This window comes from Oryx dammah, unplaced genomic scaffold (assembly GCF_014754425.2).
Source record: "Oryx dammah isolate SB20612 unplaced genomic scaffold, SCBI_Odam_1.1 HiC_scaffold_16, whole genome shotgun sequence".
NCBI classification, from domain to species: domain Eukaryota; kingdom Metazoa; phylum Chordata; class Mammalia; order Artiodactyla; family Bovidae; genus Oryx; species Oryx dammah.
This window is the reverse complement of record NW_024070200.1, coordinates 2,969,126-2,994,308: the sequence shown is the minus strand read 5'-3', so window position 1 is coordinate 2,994,308 and position 25,183 is coordinate 2,969,126. Positions and strand designations below refer to the sequence as shown.

The window sequence follows — 25,183 nt, the reverse complement described above, 5'->3', positions numbered from 1 at the left end:
CGGGACCTCTCAGGGCAGGGCCCGAGGCAACTGAGGAGGCCGTCCCGAGCTGCCCTCAGCGCCGCCGACCGCAGCCCGGGCGCGGCTTCCGCTAGCCGGCTCAGTCCAGTCAGCCCGTCCGCCCCTCCACCCGCTCGTCGACCCCCGCACACCCCGCACCACAACACCTGCGAGGATCTGGGGTGGCGCGGAGGCGGGGGGAGGAGCCTGCGGACGCCCCGTCGCGTGGAGCGCGCCAGGTGAGCACGCCTGCGCAGTCGGGCCGTAAACAAGCCCGCCCCTTCTCCTCTCCGGCCTCCGCGGGGCCGGCTCGCGGGTGGGAGGGGCCAGAAGAAGGGGCGGGGGCGTGGGGGGGGGAGGAAAGAGCGAGAGCCCCGGGACGGCGCCTGCGCAGTGGGCGTGATCCGGGCACTTAGGGCAGGATGAACGCTGCTTTCCAAGATGGCGACGGAGGGAGGAGGGAAGGAGATGAACGAGATTAAGACCCAATTCACCACCCGGGAAGGTCTGTACAAGCTGCTACCGCACTCGGAGTACAGCCGGCCCAACCGGGTGCCCTTCAACTCGCAGGGCTCTAACCCTGTCCGCGTCTCCTTCGTAAACCTCAACGACCAGTCTGGCAACGGCGACCGCCTCTGCTTCAATGTGGGCCGGGAGCTCTACTTCTATATCTACAAGGGGGTCCGCAAGGTACCGACCGGGGCGTCAGCGGGACTTCGCCCCGGCGTGGGCAGAGGCCGGGGGCAGGGCGGTGACAGCGGGGGGCCGGGGTGGCCGCCGGGGTGGCCGCCGCTCTCACTTTGGAGTGGGCCGGTAACTCCACCGGACTGCTCCTGAGGAAGGGGGGATTCGGGAGGAGGAGGGCGGCGGCGGCGGGGGCGGTGGCGAGGGGCCGCGGGGTGCGGGGCTCGGCCCGGGAGGCCCCCGGGAACGTGTGGGGCCGGCTGCCGCCCCTCCGGCAGGGTTTGTCAGGTTTTGACACTGCCGGGGAGCCGGGCCTGCGAGTCCCCGGAAGAGGTGGGGTGGCCGTCTGGTCGCGGCTCGGGCCGCCTCGCCTCCCGGAGAGGGTTGCGAGTCCGGCTCTGGGTGAGAGACCAGGGGCGGCTGGGCGCAGATCTGTAAGGCGGAACCCGGCCGGGAGGCGGAGGACTCGGTCAGAAATGGACCGGCTCGGCACCAAGGGCCGCCTCACCTGCTGCCGCACCGCCACTCACTAGGAGCCTCTTCTGCTGTTAACACTTGGCCGTTTCCAAAAAAAAGAAAAATCATCCGAGGGAGGCCAGCTGTCACTTGTCTCCGCGGAGGGAACCTTCCTCCTGAGAGATTGTTAAGGAAGGGGTCATCTTGTCCCTTACAGTATGGAAAGGGCTGAGGACCACACTTGGGAGTGGAGGAGATGTTTTCAGTGAAATGAGCTGGTTCCTAGGGATGCTGTATGAGCGTGCCCAGATCCATCCTCGTCCAACAAGTCAAGACTGTATGTGCCCAGCAAGGGAGGGTATGCCTTAAAAGCTGCTTCACAAGAACCATTATTCTGGGCGGGCGATTTTAACAGTAATTCTCGCAAGCATGTAATCATCCTCTTAAAGTATCTCTTTGAAAGAAGCAACTTATTAGAACTTTTCTTTCATTGGCTACGTAACTGTGTTCTCATTGAGAACTGCTTGCTTTTGAGATACGCCGTCTGGGAGTTGACTCTTGGAAAAATGAGGAAATTAATGCCCCTGCCGCCCCCGCCAGCACCTGGGCGTGGGAAAAGGTGTTAACAGATTAATTTATAAATGGTCAGTTAGTGTGAAAATAAATTGTATGTATTGAAGGGTGAACGTTTCCCCGGATATACTGTATCCAGAAGCAGTGGGTTTTTGCTTGGTTACAAGATCTAGGAATGTGGCAGTGGTATCTCGGTGGAGCGCGTTGTCTCATTTGTTCCAGGTGAGCCTATCTGTTAGTGTTTGCGCCAAATGAACTACTGTGTTTGAGGTATCCTGTTATAAATTACTGGAGGTAAATCGCTTGACTTTGTTCTCTTGTAGAATTGGAGAAGTCTGAAGTAGTTAGTAGTCTAGGAGTTGAAGTTTTTAGTCCTACCCTCAACTTTGTCACTGACTTGTTGGGTGACCTTTGACGAGTTACTTTTGTCTGCAGCGCTTTAAAAGAGAGTATTGCAGTACAGCTGTTGTGATTTTTAGTATTATGACTATAATGAACTTTAAAGGCCCGAAACATTCAGTAGATGTAAAATACAGTTCAAATAAGTGTTAAGAGCATCTGTCAAACAGGAGCGTTTATCTTAACATTGATGCAGTGACTGAAAGGATCAGCTTTTTCTCTGAAAATAAGTTTAGAATTTTAAGTTATTAAGTTGATTTACAAAAAAATTTTTAAGTGCCTAAAAGCTAAATATATTAAGTTACTAGTGTAGACATTACCTTTTTAAAAAATTTTTTCTTTTAAAGTATACTATTTCTGAAGCATTCTAGTGGCAAACTGTATCTGTACCTGGTAGCTCTGGTTTGCATCATAAAAATAGGTCTCTTGCCTGGAAGTATCATAATGGTGCCTACTTTTAGTCCTACTCAATGAAGGATGAATTAGGAGATCTTTTCAAAACTACACCAAAAAATGATTTTAAACAAGACAAATCTTAAACATGTAAATTTGCCTTCAGCTGTGTAATTTACTTGAGCACGTTAACTTTTCTGTAAAATTTCGTTTTCATGTGGTAATATCTTGTAGATACATTTGCATTATATGTTGGACATTTAAGCTCTTTTCTAGCCACTGTAATTTTTTTTAAAAAACATGTCTATGAATGAGTTTGCATTTTTTTTTTTATTTCTGAGTATAAGTGATTGTTTTTATGACTGTTTTCTGATTTTAAAATATAGCAGATACTTTTCCCTAATTAAAAAACCTTAATTAAAGGTGGATTAAACCTTAATTTAAAAACTTCAAATTTTACTTTTTGGGGTTAGGAGTTATAAATCTGTTTTTGACATTTTGTCGTTTTGACTCTTTAAAAATTTTTCCTTTGGGGCATATAAAGTTTTACAACAATTAATCAGATCATTTACATAATTTAGAAGATTTAAATTGGATGAATATATTCAACTTAAATCTGACTGGATCTTTTATGTTATTAAAGTATAGTTGGTTTATAGTATAATATTAGTTTCAGGTGTAAGGCATAGTGATTCAGTATTTTTACAGATTGTGCTCCATTAAAAGTATAAGATAATGGCTATAATTCCCTGTGCCATACAGTATATTCTTGTTTCCTGTTTATTTTATGCATCGTTTGTATCTCTCATCCTGTACCCGTAACTCGCCCCTTCCACCTTCCCTCTTCCCTTTGGTAACTGCTAGTTTGTTTTATCTGTGAGTCTGTTTATGTTTTACATAGATGTTTGTTTGTATTATTTTTTAGATTCCACATATAATATGTGATGTCATACAACATTTGTCTTTTTCTGACTTACGTCAACAAGTGTAATATTCCCTAGGTCCATGCACACTGCTGCAAAACTGGGTCTTTTAAAAACCTTAAATTGTGAACTCTGTACTGTCATTCCTGAAAGCAGGGGTGGAGTCCTGGGGAGATAGAGTAGATGAGGAGGTGGTCAAAGACCTAAGCTGAGGAGTGTGATCTTGGCCCCTAGAAAACACAGGTCAGTTGCTAGAGCTGAAAGGGACCTTCAGTTTATGGAGTCTCACCCCTTTGGAGAAAGCCAAGGCTAGAGAGGATGTGCAAACTGTGACTCAGTTTTTTTCTCGAGGTAAAGAATTCATGACAAAGAAGCACAACTGAATCTAAAGAGCTGTCTTAGTGAGAAGAGACCAATCTAGCTTTTTGGTTGCACAGATAACCGTATACTTCAAGCTTTTCAGAATTTACCCCAGCATTTTGCCCTGTGTAAGCTTATTGAATCTTGCAGTCCTGTTAGGTAGATGAAGCATCATTTCTTTTCGGAACCAAAGTTCCGAGTAGGGTTTCTTGTGTGAAAACATCTAGTTTTATAAATTTATTTTGCTGAACTAAAAATAATATGGACACCGATTTAATACTGAGGGTAAACTCATTGTTTCAGCAAAGATTTAAGTGACTACTATGATAATAATTCTACTTGGCAAGGTAATGTGGGATACCCAAAGACAAGTGAGACCCTACCCTTCTCCCCAAGAATTTTCAGCTACTAGCTTTCTTTATGACATTCTTTGGTTTCTTTTTTTTTTTTAAAAAGAGGTTTTAGGATACAGATGCCAAGGTACTGGGCTTGTTGTACCAACTCTTTGATTTTATGGAGATCTGTTATAGCATAAATGAGAATGCCACCACTCAGATCCCTGCTTAAGCATCACTTCTCAGCATATCCTTCTTTGAATTCCCAGTCTAGATCAGTTTTCCCCATCATATGTTTTTATAGCATCCTGTACTTTGTCTTTCTAGAACTTTTCTCAATTTGTAATTCTCTATCTCTTCTGGAAACAAAGCTCTCTTAGAATAGGATGTCTTTCTGTTTTTCTCTGTCTTCCTACATGAAGTAGACCCCTACAGTTAAATTTGTTGAGTAAATGACTGGGAAAAGTGTCCATGTCCATCTATGTCCTACTTTAAAAAGATCTTTAGTGACTTCCCTAGTAGTCTAGTGGTTAAGAATATGCCTGGCAATGCAGGGGCCCTGGGTTCAATCCCTGGTCCAGGAACTAAGACCCCACATGAACTGGAGCAACTTAGCCTTCGTGCCACAACTAGAGAGAAGCCCATGCACAGCAACAGAAGATCCTGCGTGTGGCACTTAAGACGTGATGCAGCCGCATACATTAAAGAAAGATCTTTAGGTGCTGGAAGATGTATTCAGTTTTAGGCCCCAAATTACCAGGTATCTGTAGTAGCTCATATCTTTTAAAAGACATTTTTATTTTATTTTATTTTTAATTTAAAAAAAAACACAAACCTTTTTTTTTTTTTTTTTTGCTGGACTACACAGCTTACAGATTCTTAGTTCCCTGATCAGGGATTGAACTCAGGTTTCCGGCAGTGAAAGAGCCGAGTCCTAACCACCGGACTGCCAAGGGATTCCCAAAAGACATCTTATTTTATTAAAAGCTGAAAGTACTTTTTCATATTTCTTTTTCTTTATTGTTTATTTGGCTGCACCGGTTTTAGTTGCAACAGACTGGGCCGTCCATCTTCACTGTGGCGTGTCGCAACCTGTGAGCTCTCAGTTGCAGCACGTGGGATCTAGTTCCCTGACGAGGGATCACATCTCGGCCCCTACATTGAGAGCCACCGGTCTTAGCACTGGGCCACCAAGGACGTCCCCTCAAAAGATGTAAATGTCCATTACTGTTAGTTGGTAACAAGTTTATCTCTCCGTAACTGGGGAATCATGTAGCAAGAGTAAAGTGGTGGGAAGCGGCCAAATGGCGTAGGTTGCTTCTGATTTGCTTCTGTCAACCACGTTACCTACCAGACCTATGTGCTGTCAAACAACTTTTCACATTTTTAAAAGATATTTTATTGAAGCATAATTGATTTGCAGTGTTGTATTAGTTTCTGGTCGGAGAAGGCAATGGCACCCCACTCCAGGACTCTTGCCTGGAAAATCCCGTGGACAGAGGAGCCTGGTGGGCTGCAGTCCATGGGGTCGCTAAGAGTCGGACACGACTGAGCGACTTCACTTTCACTTTTCCCTTTCATCCATTGGAGAAGGAAATGGCACCCCACTCCAGTGTTCTTGCCTGGGGAATCCCAGGGACGGGGGAGCCTGGTGGGCTGCCATCTAGGGGGTCGCACAGGGTCGGACACGACTGAAGCGACTTAGCAGCATTGGTTTCTGGTATACAGCAAAGTGATTCGGTTATACATTTATGTCTATATACTTTTTAATATCCTTTTCCATTATGGCTTATTATAGGCTATTGAATCTAGTTCTCTGTGGAGGAGCTTGATTATCCTAATTTATGCCTTCCCGACCCCCCCTGTAAAATATTGGTTTGTTTATGGTTGCTCTGGGCCTCTGTTGCTGTGCGTGGACTTACTCTAATTGCTTTAAGCAAGGCTGCTTTCTAGCTGCGGTGCTCTGGCTCCTCCTCGTCCTCCTCCTCCTCCTCTTTTCGCAGAGCACAGGCTTTAGTACTTGCAGCTTGGAGGCTTACAGCGTCCGGGGAGTCTTCCCAGACCAGGGATGAACCCATGTCTCTGCCCTGCATTGGCAGGCAGATTCTTAACCACTGGGCCACCAAGGAAGTCGTCCTTTTTAAATTGAATCAAACAAGTTTTTAAAGCTACACACAGAATTACTTAATATTCATCTTAAAATTCTGGGCCATAGATGTACTGTCCAGAGATTGAAGCAATTCATACAAGAGGTGAAAAGTAGAATTAGATGGTGTCCAAGGCCTTTTCAGTAAAGAATCTGCCTGCAATTCAGGAGGCCAGGGTTCGATCCCCTGGAGAAGGAAATGGCAACCCACTTCAGTATTCTTGCCTGGAGGAGTCTATGGACAGAGGAGCCTGGCGGGCTGCAGTCCATGGGGTCACAAAGAGTCGGACTAAGCGACTAACACACATACAAGGCCTTTTCAGTTCTTAAGATTGTCTGATTCTGTGCTCAATGAGTTTTGAATGAAAATTTGTCTTTGTATTAGGGAAATGTCTTCCTGACTTGGATTCATTGCCTACTTTTTGAATGGGAATTGGGAAGAATGGGGTGTGTAGTGAAAGCAGGTTGAACATACAGTGACCCTAGGTCTTTATTGCTGGAAAAAGCTTGGGTACTCACCATGCTGAGATGAAGCCGGGGTCAGAAGGTCAGTTAATAATAATAGCCAAAATGTTTTTTGAGATGGAGTTATCCAGGAGAATTAAGGGTTGACTTGAGAGACAATGAGTGTTCCGTGTAGGAAATAGCAAAGTCTCTTTGTCATAGAGTGCAGGACCGCCTGCTGGTGGCCGGGGCTTCAGCATGGGGGGTGGACTGCACGCCTGCCGCAGCTTTTCATCCACAGACTAGTGTTGGATGCTGTGGCTCCCTGGTGGCCCAGACGGCACAGCGGCTGCCTGCAGTGTGGGGAGACAGGTTCGGTTCCTGGGTTTTAGATGCTAGGTTGCTCTAAAGAAGGTCATGTTCACACCCTTCTCCCCATTTGTATTTTCACACCATTCTGCTCCCCATTTATTATTTAGAAGAGGCTTAGAAGTTCAGAATTTTTTTATATCAAATTCACTTTGAGAAATGTTATACTTCGTTTAGTAGGGCACGCATGGAATTGGATGGAAATCTTTTTTTTTCCCCCATTAAGGGCCACTTAATGACTTCTGAAGTATTCATATAAAGGTTAATTTATTTGACTGTAGAATCATCTGTACTGAGGGGGAAGCATGTTAGTTTATCGCCTAAAGCAGACTTGAGAAACTTGCACGTGATACCATGGTTCCCTTGGCCTTGAAGAGGAGGATGGTGCTGGTACTTGGAGAGGCTCATGGGTGGATGTGAGCCGTGGTGCGATGCTCCCAGAGCGTGTCAGTGAGAGCCGGGAGCTAGGGTGAGTGTCATTCTTTCAGCAGGTATTTGTGGGCGCACCTCCCAGATACGTGGTGCTAGGTCTGTTTCTGTTGTCACTGGGTCGCTAGGTCACGTCAACTCTTTGCGACCCCATGGACTGCAGCACGCCAGGCTCCCCTGTCCTCCACTCTCTCCAAGAGTTTGTTCAAACGCATGTCCATCGAGTCAGTGCTGGGTGTAGACAAAGTCTATGCCCTCAAGAAACTTACATCACCTATGTGTATTATCATTGAGTTAATCATCTAGTAACTTTAAGTGTTCATTGTACTCTGGTAAAAACTTGAGCAAGAATCAGAACGTGGTGGATTTTGTCGCTGACTAGCTTGGCTATAGGCCAAAAGAACCAAAATAAATGTAAAGATTTTCGTAGTCTGGTATTGTCTGAGAGACCATTTTAATTTATATCTCAGCTAGGTTAGTTTGTGCAGAAATATGAAATGTGGTCCTATTTGTTATTTAGTAGTAGATATCAAAAATAGAAATAACTTTATTTGGTAGATATTCTCAATTTGAATTTTCAGTGCATTTAAAATTGAGAGTATCAATGACAGGTTATCCTCTGAACATTTGACATCTGTTTTTCATAATAGAGTTCAAGATATGTCTTGTTTTGAAAAAAATCCTCATTCTTTTGCTGAATTGCTATATACAAGTTACTACTATCTCTTGTGGGTGACGTGAAGGTAAATTAAGATACTTGCTATCTGTACGGAGCTGGTATTTTTGTCTTGATGATTGCTCAGCACACAGCGTAAGCAGTACACGAATCCGGTGGAATTTGGGGCGAGGGTGAAGTGGAGGAGTGTTTCTTAGCCTAGTGGAAGAATTCTGAGTTGGATTTCAAATAGATGATTTGTCCTGAAATGTTGTGTACAGATCACATTTTTGTAAATTCCAAAAAATAAAAAAAAAATTTTTAGCCTTATATTTCTAATTTCAGAAATGCTTTGTCTTCATTTCTGATTGACCCTTAGCTGGCAGTTACTCTTACTTTTTCTATCCCTTTCCACTCACTTATTATGCTCAGACGGTAAAGCGTCTGCCTACGATCCCGAAGACCCAGGTTTGATCCCTGGGTCAGGAAGATCCCCTGGAGAAGGAAATGGCAATCCACTCCAGTGTTCTTGCCTGGAAAATCCCATGGACTGTGAGGAGCCTGGTAGGCTACAGTCCATGGGGTCGCAGAGAGTCGGACACGACTGAGCGACTTCACCATCACCATAGTTGACTTACAGTACTTTGTTTCAGGTATTCAGCAAAATGGATGTGTTACCCATGTATCCACTGGTTTTTAGATTCTTTTCCCAGATAGGCCATTACAGAGTATTGAGTAGAGTTCCCTGTGCTGTATAAGAGGTCTTTAATTAGCTGTGTTATATTTGGTAGTGTGTATATGTCAATCGCAATCTCCCAGTTTATCCTGCCCCCCAGTCTTACCTTTCAGCATTTTTACCAACTTCACTGCTTCTCTGACAATTGGTAATTTGTAAACTGTAAACTGACTAATGTCGGTTCTATTTTGTAGTATGGAATTTTAAACAGTAGGGTAGATTGTATTAATACTAAAAACAAGTCAAATCAGCCTGTGCTACATTAAAACAATTATATTGTTTTGCTTTGTTTTTTATGTAGTATAGTTGCTTTACAATGTTGTTAGTCCCTTTGTTTCTCATTTTAATTTTTTGGCTGTGCTGGGCCTCTGTTGCCCTTCTCTTCCTGCCGTGAGCCGGGGCTGTTCTTCCGTGCAGTGCTCAGGCTTCTGGTTGCAGCGGCTTCTCTTGTTGCAGAGCTCAGGCTCAGCTGTGGTGCACAGGTGTAGTTGCTCCGCGGCATGTGAAATCTTCCGGGATCAGGGATCCAACTAGTGTCCTCAGCGTTGGCGGGTGGGTTCTTGTCCACTGGGCCACCAGGGAGGTCTTGTGCTCCATTTAATCTTGTTTTGTAGCAGTAGGAGAATGTACTTGAAACTGCAGGTTTTTATGAGAAAGAAGCAAGAACCGTTCATAAGGAAGGAATTTTTAAGGTTTTTATATTTTTAAATTAAGAATGGGAATATTTTTCACATATTTCCAAGTAGCCACATTGTAGTTTATCCCTGTGACATTAAGCTGTTTTTCCGTCGGTTGGTTCATAGCCAGGCTCACCGTTGCAGGGGGGTGGGGTGGGGTAGGGTGGGGTGTATGTGTATGTGTGTTCCTGCTGCAACACAACTGGTCCAGGTGCTCATTCTCTACTTTAATTTTTGTTTCAGAGGCTCTGTCTTGTCTTAATGTTTCATTTAATAAATGTTTGAGTGGTTTTTGGAGCTTTCTTGGTGGGTCCAGTGGTTAAGACTCTGAGTTTGCACTGCAGAGGATGTGGGTTTGATCCCTGGTTGGGAAACAGAGATTCCCCATGCCACATGGTGCTGTCAAAAAAATTTTTTTTGAGTGGTTTTATGTGAGAAGCAGTATACTTGACTCTGGGAAATCAAAGACGCGTGAGTTGATCCCTGAACCCAGGAGGATTATCCAACCAAGGAGACAAGATATTCACACTCTTTCAAGATTCCAGTGCCTGCTCTCCATTGTTGTTGAGACTGAACCTCTGTGGTCAGGGAGCTCGCAGTCCAGTAGGATGATAAACGGCTTGTTCATTCATCTAACATGTATCGGACCTGTAAGCCCAAAGACAAATAAGACATGGTCCCTGGCCCAATGTGACCGTAACTAGGTGTTCAGATTGATGAACGGATAGTGGTGAGATGTATGGTGTCTGCTGTTTTAGACAGTGTTCACTTACTGGGGCTTTTCTTTTTTACGGCTACAGTGTGAGGCTTGCAGGGTCTTAGTTCCCTGGCCAGAGATTGAACCCCAGGCCCTTGGCACTGAGAACACAGAGTCCTAATGACTGGACTGCCGGGGAACTCCCTGGGGCTTCTTAATCTGCTTAGAATTTAGCAGGTGTGTCAACCTAGATGGGAAGAAATGTTTTACATCTTTATTTCTAACTGAACTTGTAACTGAGTTTTACTGTGTTCTTCAATTATGGACATGGGGCAACAAATCACACAGTGACAGACCTGTGACTTTATTGACAGTGAAAATCACAGGTGTTTGCATACGCATTATGGTTGTTGCAGACATATCAAACATCATTTATACTCATCACTACTTGGCAATCACAGTAGTTAGTGGATCTGCTACTAGAACCCGTTATTCAGTGTGAAATAAACTTTAAAAATCCTAAATTTGTTTACTATAGTATTACTGTGTTAATGTAACCGATCTCCCTGTTTTTGAGTCTTCATTGCGCTGCACAGGCTCTTTGCTGCCGCGCGTGGACTTCGCCCTGGTGGTGGCGTGTGGGCTCCTCGTTACAGTGGCTTCTCTTGTGGAGCGTGGGGTTTAGAGCTCGTGGGCTTGGGTGTTGTGGCTCACGGGCCTAGTTGCCATGGGGCATCTGGGATCTTAGTTCCCAGATCGAGGGTCAAATCCGTGTCGCCTGTGTCACAGGCAGATTCTTAACCCCTGGACCACCAGGGAAGTCCCTCCTTTATGCTCTTCTATATTAAAAACATTATGATGAGGAGTCCATGGTATAGAAAGTTTTAAGCATCCTTATCAGATAATCTTGGCTTGCCTTCTTCAGAGTATTGTGTGTGATTAAATGTGAGGAGGTAGCTGGTGTCTTCTCTGGGGTGACACCTTGCTCTGTGAAGCGGTCTGTGTGGCGCCTCTGGTGGGTGGTGGTTGCTCAGCTGCTGAGTCCAGGAGTCTGAGTCGGTGGGTTTGTGTGCTGCGTTTCGACGTCCTCCTTGTGGTTCTCGGCCTTGCTGCCCTAGATAGAGAGAGAGGCACAGCACTGCTTCACAAGGTGGGCTGTGTTTCTGTCGGATCCTGGAGCAGATGATTACAGTGTGATATTTCCTTGTCTTAAGTGCAGTGGGAACTTAGGTTTTAACAGGTTACATTTGGACTGAATTCCGATGGGTGGGCGGGCAGAAGATGGAGAGGATTCTGAACGAGGGACCTGGGAGCCCAGTGCCTACGGATGTGGCATTTGATGGCTCCTCCTGAAAGTGCTGAGCAGCTCCTGAGGGTTGAAGCTTGTGCAGGTCTTGGGAGGACAGGATTATCTTCCTTAGTGAGTGACAGTTTAAATGTTGGATGTATCCTAACTTCTAGAACTTTCAGTATGATTTTTTGAAAGCTGTTTTTTTTTTTTTTAAATTTTACTGTATTCTCATTCTTTTGATACTGCTTCTGCAGGAACAGATTAGTCCTGTTTTAGTTAGTCCTTAGAGTTCCTGGAGTGTTACCCTCTTCCAGGACTCAAGCCATCAGATTGTGTCATGCAGCCCTCATTGGACTCTCCCCACTTTCCTTCAGTTCTCAGTGATTCGAACTCCTGCCACCCTGCTGCTCTCTCCAGCACACTCCTTTCTTAAATGCTGTGACTAATAGTTTTAACTCCCTTTGCCCACACACTCTGTTCTAGCCCGGATTGAATCCGTTTCTACAGCAATCATGTTGTTATTCCCGCCATCCTGAAAAAGGAGGGGAGAACCCTTTCTGGGCCCCACCCACTCCCTACAGGTTCTTTGGGGCAGCTTGTTGTTCAGTCGCTCAGTCCTGTCCAACTCTTTGTGACCCCATGGATGGCAGCATGCCAGGCTTCCCTGTCCTTCAGTATCTCCAGAGTTTGCTCAGACTCATGTCCATTGAGTCAGTGGTGGCATCCAACCACTTTATCATCTGTTGTCCCCTTCCCCTCCTGCCTTCAGTCTTTCCCAGCATCAGGGTCTTTTCCAGTGACTCAGTTCTTCACATCAGGTGGCCAGAGAATTGGAGCTTCAGCTTCATCATCAGTCCTTCTGGTGAATATTCAGGCTTGATCTCCTTTAGGATGGACTGGTTTGATCTCCTAGCAGTCCAAGGGACTCTCAAGAGTCTTCTCCAACACCACAGTTCAAAAGCATCAGTTCTTCAGCACTCAGCGTTCTCTACGGTCCAGCTCTCACATCTGTACATGACTGCTGGTAAACCACGGCTTGGACTATGCTGACCTTTGTCGACAAAGTAGTGTCTCTGCTTTTAATACACTGTCTAGGTTTGTCATAGCTTTTCTTCCAAGGAGCAGGCGTCTTTTAATTTAATGGCTGCAGTAGTTTTGGAGCCCAAGAAAATAAAGTCTGTCGCTGTTTCCATTGTTTTCCCATCTATTTGCCATGAAGTGATGGGATCGGAAGCCATGATTTTAGTTTTTTGAATGTTGAGCTTTAAGCCAGCTTTTTCACTCTCCTCTTTAATCTTCATCAAAAGGCTCTTTAGTTCCTCTTCAGTCTCTGCAATAAGGGTGGTGTTGTCATATCTGAGGTCATTGGTATTTCTCCTGGGAATCTTGATTCCAGCTTGTGCTTCATCCAGCCCAGCATTTCGCATGATGTACTCTGCATAGAAGTTAAATAAGCAAGGTGACAATATACAGCCTTGACGTACTCCTTTCTCAGTTTTGAACCAGTCTTGCTCCATGTCCTATTCTAACTGTTGCTTCTTGACCTGTCTACAGGTTTCTCAGGTGGCAGAGATAAGGTGTCTGATATTCCTATCTCTTTTAAGAATTTTCTAGAGTTTGTTGTGATCCATACTGTCAAAGGCTGTAGCATAGTCAATGAACCAGAAGTAGATGTTTTTCTGTAACTCTTGCTTCTTCTATGAGTCAGTGGATGTTGGCAATTTGATCTCTGGTTCTTCTGCCTTTTCTAAATCCAGCTTGAATATCTGGACATTCTTGGTTCAGGTACTGTTGAAGCCTAGCTTGGAGAATTTTGAACATTACTTTGCTAGCATGTAAGATGAATGCAATTGTATGGTAGTTTGAACATTCTTTGGCATTGCCTTCTTTGGGATTGGAATGAAAACTGACCTTTTCCAGTCCGATGGCCACTGCTGAATTTTCCAAATTTCCTGACATATTGAGTGAAGCACTTTCACAGCATCATCTTTTAGGATTTGAAATAGCTCAGCTGGAATTCCATCACCTCCACTATCTTTGTTCGCAGTGATGCTTCCTAAGGTCCACTTAACATCGCTCTCCAGGATATCTGGCTCTAGGTGAGTGATCACAGCATCGTGGTTATCTGGGTCATTAAGATCATTTTGTATAGTTCTTCTGTGTATTCTTGCCACCTCTTCATAATATCTTCTGCTTCTGTTAGGTCCATACCGTTTCTGCCCTTTATCGAGCCCATCTTTGCATGAAATGTTCCCTTGGTATCTCTGATATTCTTGACGAGATTTCAGCCTCATTTCTCAGCTACTTCTTGGGCTTCCCTGGTGGCTCAGATGGTAAAGAATCTGCCTGCAGTGCGGGCGACCTGAGTTCAATCCGTGGGTTGGGAAGGTCCTTTGGAAGGAGGGCATGGCAACCCACTCCGGTATTCTTGCCTGGAGAATCCTGGTGGACAGAGGAGCCTGGTGGGCTACAGTCCATGGGGTCACATAGAGACTGAGCGACTAAGCCCGGCTTACTGGAAGGCTCCTCTAGTCGTCTGGACCCTTCAAAGTATGGTTCGCAGACCAGCACCATCAGTGTTGTCACCTGGGAGCTTGTTGGGCTTCAGAATTGTGTCCCGCTCCAGACTTACTGAGTCAAATTCCGCCTTTCACAAGAGTCCCTAGGTGACTCGAGGGCTTTCCTTCTGACTCAGTTGGTAGAGAATTCACCTTCAGTGCAAGAGATGCAAGCTCGATCCCTGGGTCAGGAAAATCCCCTGGAGAAGGAAATGGCAACCCACTCCAGTATTCTTGCCTGGAAAATTCCATAGACACCAGCGTCTGACAGGCTACAGTCCACGGGGTCACAAGAGTCGGACACGACTGAGCCACCGGGTGATTTGTGCGCTCACTAAAGGTGGAGAGGCGGTGGTCAGCACAGCTTTCTCCAAGTCTGCCACTATCTCTTCACACTTAGTCCAGTCAAATTATTGTATCTTCCTGCCCTCTGTTGTGTCCAATTCACTGGGATTTTTTTTTTTTTTTACTATGTTGTGCAACTATTACTATAATCCACTTTCAGTACCTCAGAGATTGTTTTAAATTTTAATTTTGTGTACGTTTCAGTTGGAGCTTCCCAGGTGGTGCAGTGGTAAAGAATCTGCCTGCTGATGCAGGAGACTCAGGTTTGATCCCTGGATCAGGAAGATCGCCTGGAGTAAGAAATGGCAACCCATTCCAGTATTCTTGCCTGGAACATTCCATGGATGGAGGAGCCTGGCGGGCGCAGTTCAAATGGGGTTGCAAAGAGTTGGGCACGACTGAGCACACACATAGTTAGTCGCAGAGTTTCAGTTCTGCTGCTGCTGCTGCTGCTGCTGAGTCACTTCAGTCGTGTCCGACCCTGTGCGACTCCACAGACTGCAGCCCACCAGGCTTCTCTGTCCATGGGATTTTCCAGGCAAGAGTACTGGAGTGGAGTGCCATGGCCTTCTCCCTCAGTTACGCTAGGTGAGTAAGTTCTGAGGCCTGCTGCACAGCGCAGTGACTGTAGTTAGCAGTACAGCATTGTGTGCATCGGAATTTGTTAAGAGGGTAATCTCACATTAAGTGTTCTTAACGAAAAAAAAAAAAACAAAAATGCAGTGACACAAGGAAGTGTTGAGATGTGTTAGGTGTGTCCGTCACCTTGATTGTGGTATGGTGTTACGGGTTCTGGCACGCGTCCATGCAGGAAACCCTGTTCAGTTCCTGGGTCAGGAAGATGGATCCACTGGAGAACGTTCCTGGGCTTCCCTGGTGGCTCCGCTGGTAAAGAGTCTGCCTGCAATGCAGGAGGCCTGGGTTCGATCCCTGGGTTGGGAAGATCCCCTGGAGAAGGCTACCCAAGCTTATCAAACTGTAAATGTTTAACACATGCAGTTCTTTGTGTGTCAATTATACCTTTATAAAGCTGTCAGAAATACATTTATTTTTACATTTTAATTATTATTAGTAAAACATTTACTGGCTCTAATATCAAAACTCTAAAACATGATTATGTTCAGAGACCTCTAGCTTCCAATTCTTTCTGACCCCTTACTCCATTCCCTTCCTCTCCCTATAATCATTTTATTCGTTTCTGACCTATCCTTCGTTATAATAAGAATAAGATGACATTTGAGCAGAGGTCTGAAGGAATTGAGGGAACCTACTGTGTATGGTATTTTGCATCTTTGTTTTTTTGCTTAACGATACATACTGGAGATCTTTCCGTATTAGTAAATCGAGAGCTTCACTCTTTCTCGTCATTGCTTTATACTCCATGCTGTGGGTGTACCCTGATTTATTTAACTAGATGACTCTCGCTCAACTCTTCATGGTTTTAAATTACAGATAAGGCTGTAGTGAACAACTTTGCATGTGCATTAATTTGCAGGGAGGCAGGTGTGTTTGTAGTATTTCCAGAAAAGATGCTTCTGAGTCGGAGGGTAAACCTGGACGTGTTTTTAATGGATGTGCATGTTTTCCATAGGTGTCGTCAAGCCTCTCTAGGGAGGGCCTGCACTGATTTATACTGTAGCACAGCCTCACCAGCAGTGTGTCCCCAGACTTCTGCATTTGATATGATAGGTGAGAAATTAGTATGTTTTCTCTCTCCTTGTAGCAAGTGAGGTTGAACATCTTTCTATATATTTAGGGTGAAATAGATTTCCTTCTCTGTGAACTGTTTCATATCCCTTACCCATTTCTTTTTTGGGTTTTTGAACATCTTGATTTTTCTAAAAGGGGAGTTCATTATACATTAAGGAGGTTAGTCCTTTGTCTATGATAATAAATTAACAGGTTTTTTTTTTTTTCTTCTCAGTTTGTCATCTGTCTTATAACTTTGCTTAAGGATGTGTTTGTATTTGTTTTTGCCATAAAGAATTTTTGTATTTTTGCAGTTAAGTTTATAAATCTGTAAACTTCCTTTCATAATTTTAAGCCACAGTTTTATTATTTAGGTCTTAACCAGTTGCTATTCTCCAAAGTTTAAATAAGAAGGAAATTTTACATTTTAAAATTTAGGTTTAATAAGACTATGCTGGAAGCAACAGATGAACATCAGAGTGTGTTGTACAAGAAACTGATTATCTATAGATAATGATTCACCAGTGATTTTAGGATTTAGCATACCTTGGATATATTATAATGTTAGGTATGTTTTGTTTTGCAAGTAACAGGAAGCCAGACTCATGTTTAAACTTTAAAGGGGGATGTATTGGCTTATGATACTGAAAATTCCAGAGATAAGGTGGATTTCAGGTGTGGATTGATTGGGGCACCAGCTCTGTTTTGCTGAGCATCTGTGTATTTTGCTTTCTACTGTGTGTCATCCTGGCTTTGATGGCAGAACAGTGATCGGGGTTCTAGGCTTCAGATTTCTGTCTTGCGTGGCCCACAGTAAGAGCCAATATCCAGGATGAGAATAAACAATTTTAAGCACTTTCTCAGAATAAGGATGATTGTTTCATAGAAGCCCCCAGCAAACCTCCTTTGACTCCTTGCCCCAAACTGGGTTACCAGCTCATTCTTGACGCCAAGAAAATAGGCGGTGTTCAATTGGGAGTCCTGACTGACTCACGACTTTCTTAAGGGGATTGGATTATATGATACCTTGATTGCTCTGGAGCTGCAGTGTGAGTAGATCCCAGACAGGAGAATAGGTCTGTAGATAGATAACAGGGTGGGCAACCAAGAGATGCAGGCCACAGTGAAGTCAGGTGACCCAGACGTAGTAGACGCAGCTCTTCGCTCTGGAGAAGAGCCCACAGTGGGATGAGTCAGTAAAGCAAGGAGCACAAGCACACTGCAGCTGCACGTGAGCGCGGCCTGGGCTGTGCAGCATTTCTGCGCGCTCTGGAAGCCTCTGTTTCCCTTGCTCTCACTGTTGGACTGTTAGGAGTGTCCTCCACCTTTTCACAGTGTTGGAGATTTTTGTATGAATCTTTGTCTCTTCTACCAAATGGTGAATCTTGAGGGCAAAAGCCATCTTCTTCATCTTATATCCATTGCAGTGCCTGTAATTGTTGTTCAGCCACTCACTCGTGTTTAGTTCCTCTCACTTTCTGCCATTAGGGTGGTGTCATCTGCATATCTGAGGTCATTGGTATTTCTCCTGGAAATCTTGATTCCAGCTTTTGCTTTATCCAGCCTGGCATTTCTCATGATGTACTCTGCATATAAGTTAAATAAGCAGGATGACAATATACAGCCTTGACGTACTCCTTCCCAATTTTGGACCAGTCAGTTGTTCCATGTGTGGTTCTAACTGTTGCTTCTTGTCCTGCCTATAGCTTTCTCAGGAGGCAGATAAGGTGATCTGGTAGTCCCATCTCTTTAAGAATTTTCCATGGTTTGTTGTGATCCACACAAAGGCTTTAGCATAGTCAATTAAGTAGAAGTAGATGTTTTTCTGGAAGCCTATACATGGTAGGCACATTGTGTTCAATTTTAAATGAATGAGTTGGTTGAAACTGCCCTCTGCTAAGGGCTTACTGGAGTAAATTCAGTAATCTCTCAAATCCCTGTCACAAGACAGGCCTGGTCCGTGTTTGCTGCCAGAACTCTCAGAGGTAGGCCTGCCAACCCCATTTGCATTGGTTGAGAGGCTCTTAGAAATCAGTCGCAGCCTCGGATCTTGTGCTGCTAGAGTTCTTCCAGGCTAACCCAGGAGGCAGTTGTCTGGTGTCTTGATTGCCTGGAGCTTGTTTTGTTCGGAAGCAACCACTTCCTTGTCCTGGTGTCTTGGAGAAGTGCTCACACTCTCCCTTCCAGTCCCTTATGCCCCATTTAATTCTAGGAATTACACAACTCCTTACATTTTTTTTTTCCCCTTCTGGATTTTGGAATAGGTAGGTGTACAGGTAGCTAGCAAAACTGAGGGTAATATTAGCTCAGCTATTAAAGAATAATGGGGGTTGTTCTTGGGGCTTTCCTTGGTGCGGCTGCAGTGTGCAATCCGGGAGATCTCAGAGGGTGCGGCGCAGGCTGAGCTGCAAAGGCTGCGTCAAGGCCCTGCACAGCAGGCTCTGGGCTAGGCCTCCGTCCAGTTGCCCTCTCTCCTGGTGTCCCTCTGGAGTCTTTGCCCTTGGACTCAGGCCACCCTTCTCTGTCTTCCTCGTGGCCACGAGCTGCTTGCCTTGCTGTCTGCTCATTGAATGCCTTGGTGCCTGCCTCTCAGCCTCCCTTTCCACTCCAGTTCTGGCCACCGTCCCGGGCGGTTTCCTGTCACCCATCAGGCACCATGGTGCCTTGGTGTCTTGCCTTACGTGTCCACCTTTGGCACTCCCTTCCAAAGTGACACTCTGAGTCTTGTCATTAGCTGAAACAGCTTTAGCTCCAGAAGCACTAATCCAGGTGGAAACAGTTGTCCTTCTGCCCCAGTGTCTTGGCTCCCGCTTCTTTGCTTTCTCCAGCATACAGGTTACTCAGCGTCACACTGCCAAAACCGTTGCACGCCATGCAGCCCAAAACTTCGTTGACCTCTCAGCAGCAGTGGACACAGTTGATCGTCTCCTCTTCATTGAAGCCCTCCTTGTCTTGCGTGACGCTGTTAACCGTGACTCTCTTTCTCTTTCTCTGGACCACGTCTGTCTGGCCGCTCTGCTTCACCTTTGTCTGCTCCTTCTGTTCTTCCTAGTCTCTAACTGGGTTTCCCTGTGGCTCAGTCCTGTCCCTTTTCCTTTTCTTACTCCCATGATATGTACTACAGATACTTCTCTGTATCTTTTGTTCCTAAAATTGTTCCTGCCTTTTCTTACCACCCCCCAAAGGAAAAAGTTTTTACTGCAACAAGTTAATCCAGCGGGTATTCCCCAGGGAGCAGAATCTGTTTGTTAAGGCAGTTAAACAGATGGGGGCTTTCCTTGGTGTGGCCTGCGCTGCAGCAGAGCCGGGCCTCTGTCCCTGTCCCCTCTGGAGCCTCCGTGGCAGTGGCTTTGTGGCCCCTCTGCAGAGCGGGGGCCTGCCCTGGAGCTGCTGGGCTACCTGTGCTCCCACCATTCGTAGGCAGTCCCTGGCCGCAGTCACCAGCTGGAGCTGCACCCCTCCTTCATATTTTACCTTTTTTCTTGAACAAAGTTGTAAGAGTTTGTCAAATTTTGTTTCACCGAATTGGGTATTTCTTTGCTTTCTGTTTTTTATTAATAAGATCTGTCTTTATCTCCTTTGTTTTCTTTGTACTTTCTCGAGATTTCTGGCTTGAAAACATAGGTTACTAGCCTTGCTTTTTAGTGATGTGCTCAAACTGTAGAATTCCCTCCTAAGCGTTACTTTGTTGCCCGTGCGTTATGCATGTGGTAGCACCATCGCCATCCCTGCCACCCACAGACTGCAGCCCGCCAGGCTCCTCTGTTCATGGGATTCTCCAGGCAAGGATCCTGGAGTGGTTGCCATGCCCTCTTCATCATTATCATTAAGATCTAAGTATTTTGTTATTTCCATTTTTATTTCCTCTTTAACCCTGAATTTCTCACCAGGCATTTTAAAGTTTCTATTCATGGTCTTTAGTTTTGCTATTAACTTATTCTCGTGGTATCATCATAGAATATATATATATTTTTAATATCAGTTACTTGAAAGGTGATGATCTTTTTTCCTTGTAACCTAGTTAAAATGTTTCATGTATTTTTAAAAGAATGTGTATCCTCTATTTGTTAGGCTCAGGGTGACATATCTCTGTATGTGTGTTTGATAAAGGTTTTAATGCTGTTCACATTGCCCATATCTTTACAGTTATTATGACTGCTTTATTTGTCAGTTTTTGATAGATGTGCATTAAACATCTCACTGTGATATTCTGTTTTCAGGATTGGAAATTCTGTTTCCAAAATTCTGTTTTGAGGGTTGGAAAATCAGTTTATTTTTGTTAATATTGGCATGGAATGTTTTCCTTATTTTCATCTTTTTTATGTAGATTTGTTTTTGATGTTTTGGTCCTTTGAAATCTTTCTTGTTTCATCGTTATCTGTGACGCTTTCTTCTCTTTCTCTCTTCCTCTCTCCACCTACTTTGTCAGGAATTTCTGTAGGTTTTATCTCCAAAACAGGTCTTGAGTACATCTGCTCTTGTTTTCACCGCCTTCACTCATCTCACCCGGGCACGTGCAGCCTTCTGACTGGTCTTTTCTGTGGCAGGGCTGCCTCGCCAGGGCTTGCGGGGTCGTAGTTCTGACCTGCACCCCGCAGTGTATGCGAGGTGTCCTAACCACCGGCCCTGGGCAGCCCCTGGCTGGGCTTTTGCTTTGCTCTTGCTCCCCTCATTTATTCTCTGTGCAGTAGCCTGAGTGATCTTTAAAAATGTAAATCTGATTGTTGCTCCCAGGCTTAAAATATTTCAGTGTTAAAATGTGTCCACTGGTTCTTGTTGCTTTTAGCATGAAGAACAAAATTATTAACATGGCCCACTGGGCCCTGCGTGAGCCAGCTCTAGCTTACTTCATCACCCTCTGTCCCCTTGGCTGTATCTTTCTGACTCACTGGCATGCCTTTTAATTCTTATGACCAGCTTTACCTTCTTGCCACAAATCCTTCTTATATGCCAGCTTCCTTTGCATGGAATGCTTCCACTCCCTGCCCCTTCGCCTGTTTAATTCCTCCTCCTCGAATCTTACCTCACATGTCCTTTTCTTCCAGGCCTCTTACCGGGACAGCTGACGAGGCCAGGCCTCCTGTTATCCCCTACCAGGCCTTTCGTCTTTCTAGCACGTCACGATCACGCAAAGAAAAACTGATTTTGAAATTTAATGTCCCTCTTCTTCCCGCCACGTAAACTAGATTGTGAACTCAGCAGGGCTGACTTCATCTAATTAATTCCTAAACCCACATGTCTCAGTGCCTTTGATGCGGTAAAGGCCATCTACAAATACTTGAATGATTGGATAAATGTGTAAATGACTGTCGTGTGTATTGACAGTGGGTAGATTATGGTAAGCGTGTTGCCTTGGATGTAGTTGGCACTTGGTTAAATACTCTGCTCTTTCTCATCATGTTTTGTGAGATGTATTTGAAGAATAGCAAGCTGTACCCATCTCACTCTAACTTAGTACTATCTCTTCCCCCTTTGTCCACACGCACCTTACTTGACCACTGGCCACAATTGAGAATCCTGTTCAGTGTAAAGGGTTTTGTTTTAGATTTATTTTCTTTCCTTATTTTGGCTGTACTGGGTTTTCGTCGCCTGCAGGCTCTCCTCTGGCTGCGGTGAGTGGAGTCCTCACTCCGGGGCCTCTCTTGTGGAGCGTGGGCTCCAGGCGCGTGGCCTCAGTAGCTGTGGTGCGTGGCCTTGGTTGCTCCGTGGCATGTGGGACCTTCCCGGACCAGGGATTGAGCCCATGTTCCCTGCACTGGCAGGCGGACCACTGGACCACAGGGAAATCCCTAAAAGGTTTTCTTAGAAGGAAAGTCTGCTGATCATTCAAATTACTAATGAGTTTGTCCTGTAGGAGTTTTTCCTTCATTGGCAGCAGTAAAAAGGAAAGATTTTTTTTCTCCCTTTAAAGTTAAAAGATATGTTTATGGTAGAAAATTTGAAAATATCAAGGAAGAAAAAAAGCCCTTATCCCACCTGTTAATATTTTGGTGTCTTTCCTCCCAGTCCTCTTTTAGGTGCTCAGTTATATATTTTAAGCATAATTGAGGCCCCTAGTACGTAATATTGTGCCTGGCGCAGTGTAAGTGCCCATTAAGTGTTTAGAGAATGTACCCAGGTGTGTGTTCTGTTTGGTATGTGGCTACAAATTGCTTCTTGTTGATGGTATTTATAACCCATTTTAGAGTAGTTGAGCTTTGTGTGAGTGTGAGACTTTTTAAAAAAACGATCCTGTTAAGATCATGGTAAACAGTTGCTTGGGCTAAATACTTTGGAGTCACCTGTGACTTCTTTCTCTTAGTCTACATCCAACTTTTCAGTAAAGTCTATTGGCTCTGCCTTAAATTAATATCCAGAACCTGATCACTTCCCATCTCCACGACTACCTTCCTAGTTTCAGGAAACAAAGTCTGTCATTTGGATCGTTCCAGTGGGCTCCCTGCGTCTACCCTTGCCTCTAACAGTCTCTCCTTCCAGTGGCAGCTGAGCAGGCTTTTAAACAGTATCGGTCAGAACACATTTCTCCTCTGTTTAAAATGTCTAATGCTTTTCCATATCACTTAGAATAAGACTTTCATTCTTTATTACGATCTGGCACCTCCTCCCTCCCCCCACACCCATGAGGTTTTCCGTCACTCTCTCTATCACCCCCTTCCATTTTGCGCCTTGACTAGGGCCCTTTCCACCCTCCGAGCCATTGTGCGTGCTGTTCCTCCTGAGAGGAATCCTTTGAGTTCCTTCTGCCGGCCTCAGGCAGCCCTGGGCTGGCTCCCTCACTTCTTCACGTCTCTGCCCACGTGTCTTCCTGTCAGAGAAGCTTTCTGTTACCTCTCCCCAGAACGGCTCTGTAATCACCCTTCCCCTCAGTCCCACCTCTCCCCTTTCCCGACTGGGCTTTCTTCATAGCCTTTTCCACTCTCTGATACTCGTTTTGAGTAGTTGCTTACTGGCGGTGGCCCTCCTGAGTCCACGGGAGGAGGGCTTTATTCTCTCTCTGCTGAGACTTGGTGCCTAAAGCAGTGCTTGGCGCATGTGGAACTCAGCAGTAACTGCATAGTGAAAGGAGTTTATTTTCTCAGGTACCTTAGTGAGAAAATCTTCATTGAGAACATAGGTACTTCATTTAGGAATAGGAACATTTAGAACATCACCCCAGTGCTATTTACAGTTGCCAGGACATGGAAGCAACCCAAATGTTCATCGACAGATGAGTGGGTAGAGATGTGATGTATGTATTCATACGCATATACAATGGAACAGTACCCAGCCATAAAAAAAGAATGAAGTAATGCCATTTGCAGAACATGGAAGTACCTAGAAATTGTCATACTAAGTGAAGTAAGTCAAAAAGAGAAAGATACCATGTGATGTCGCTGATTTATTTACAAAACAGAAACATACTCACAGACTTAGAAAACACAGTTGTGGTTGCCAAAGGGTAGAGGTGCGGTGGATGATAAATCAGGAGTGTGGGATTAACATACACACACCGTGTGCTTAGTCACTCAGGCCTGGCTGACTTTGTGGCCCCATGGACTGTAGCCTGTCAGGCCCTCTGCCCGTGGGATTTCCCAGGCAAGAACTCTGGAGTGGGTTGCCATTGCCTTCTGCAGGGGGTCTTCCTGACCCAGGGATCAAAGCCGGGTCTCCTGCGTTGCAAACGGATTCTTTACCATCTGAGCCACCAGGGAACACCCGTGTGTGAAATAATCAGCAGGGACCTCTATAGCACAGGAAGCTCTGCTATTTTATAGTAGTCTAGATGGAAAAGAACCTGACAAAGAATAGGTGTGTGTGTGTGTGTAAACTGAATCATTTTGCTCTACCCCTGAAATTAACATATTGTAAATCAATTATACTCCAGTATAAAGTAAAAACAAAAACCACAGACATTACGGCATCTCGTAGGCATGCTTCATCTTTTATACAGGTAATGCCTGCACCTGACTGAAAGCACACGTGGCGCGCAGTGAAGGGCCTCTCACACCCTGCCCCCCAGCCACCTCACCCCCAGTCTCCGAGCTAACCAGCGTGAAGGTCGTGTGTCTATTTCCAGAGACAGCCTGTGGTTCTACATGTCAAACCACAGGCATAGTCCTGCCTCCTTAAAAGAAAGATGTGACTTTTAGCATCTGTGCTGTTTGGTACCTTCTTTCTGGTTTGTTTGTTTTATACAATGTATTTTGGAGATTTTTCCTTGTCAGCATGTAAAGCTCTTTATCTGTGAACAGCTGCGCAGCATCCCGCTGTATGGCTGTATTGTAGTTCCTTCTTTGATGAACATTGAAGTTGTTTCCAGCCTGTAGCTGTTACCAACTGTGCTGCAGTAAATATTGATAACCTTGTATATATATCATTTGCCATGTTGCTAGTATTTGAGGAATAAATTCCTGTGAGTGGAATTGCTGGATCAAAGAATGAGTGTGTGTACTTTTTACGGACACAGCTTATCTTCCACAGGTTATACCAATTTATACCTCTGGCATAGTGTGCTGTTATTTGATCATTGCCAGTCTGACAGGTGAAAAGTGATGTAAGTGTCATCATACATTTAAGTCGTTTGTATTTTCTGTGAGTTGTCCATGTCCTGTGCCCATTTTTCTACTAGGATTTTGGTCTTTCTTTTGTTAAAAATTGACTTGTAGAAGCTTTCTTTTATGTAAAATTGGCCTTTAATTTGTGATCTCAGTTGCAAACATTTGGTTCCATTGGCCAGTTGTTTTCTGATTTTGCTCATGGTGGTTTTTCCTAGGTAGAAATTTTATCTTTTATAGGAAAACATACTCATCTTTTCTTTTCTGGTTATGGGTTTGGGGTCATACCTAGCCCTTATATTTTAATTTTTAAAAGCATCATGATGTCTTCTTATACTTCTGAGGTTTCATTATTTATGTTTGCTATCTCTGGTACTGCTCAAGTGTTTTCTGGAATAAGATGTGAGATGGAGTTTCAACCCCTTTTATTTATTTTAAAATCTCAGAGTTTTTAGAATTTCTTACGTCTTACTTGAGAAACTATCTGTCA

The 25,183-nt window shown here is 44.7% G+C and overlaps 1 protein-coding gene across 6 annotated transcripts in view; it reads left to right on the top strand.

The window, feature by feature from the left end:
- The first annotated feature begins 384 nt into the window (after positions 1 to 384).
- WDR20 (WD repeat domain 20) overlaps positions 385 to 25,183 on the top strand; it is a 66,766-nt gene continuing 41,967 nt past the window's right edge. For 2 of the 6 annotated variants that reach the window (XM_040256887.1, XM_040256885.1), the window contains exon 1: positions 387 to 690. In XM_040256887.1, coding sequence (XP_040112821.1) covers positions 442 to 690 — 249 coding nt within the window. In that variant the 5' untranslated portion in view covers positions 387 to 441. Of the gene's footprint in view, positions 691 to 25,183 lie in introns of all 6 variants that reach the window. The other 4 variants (XM_040256883.1, XM_040256882.1, XM_040256886.1 and 1 more) reach the window with 4 other exon arrangements.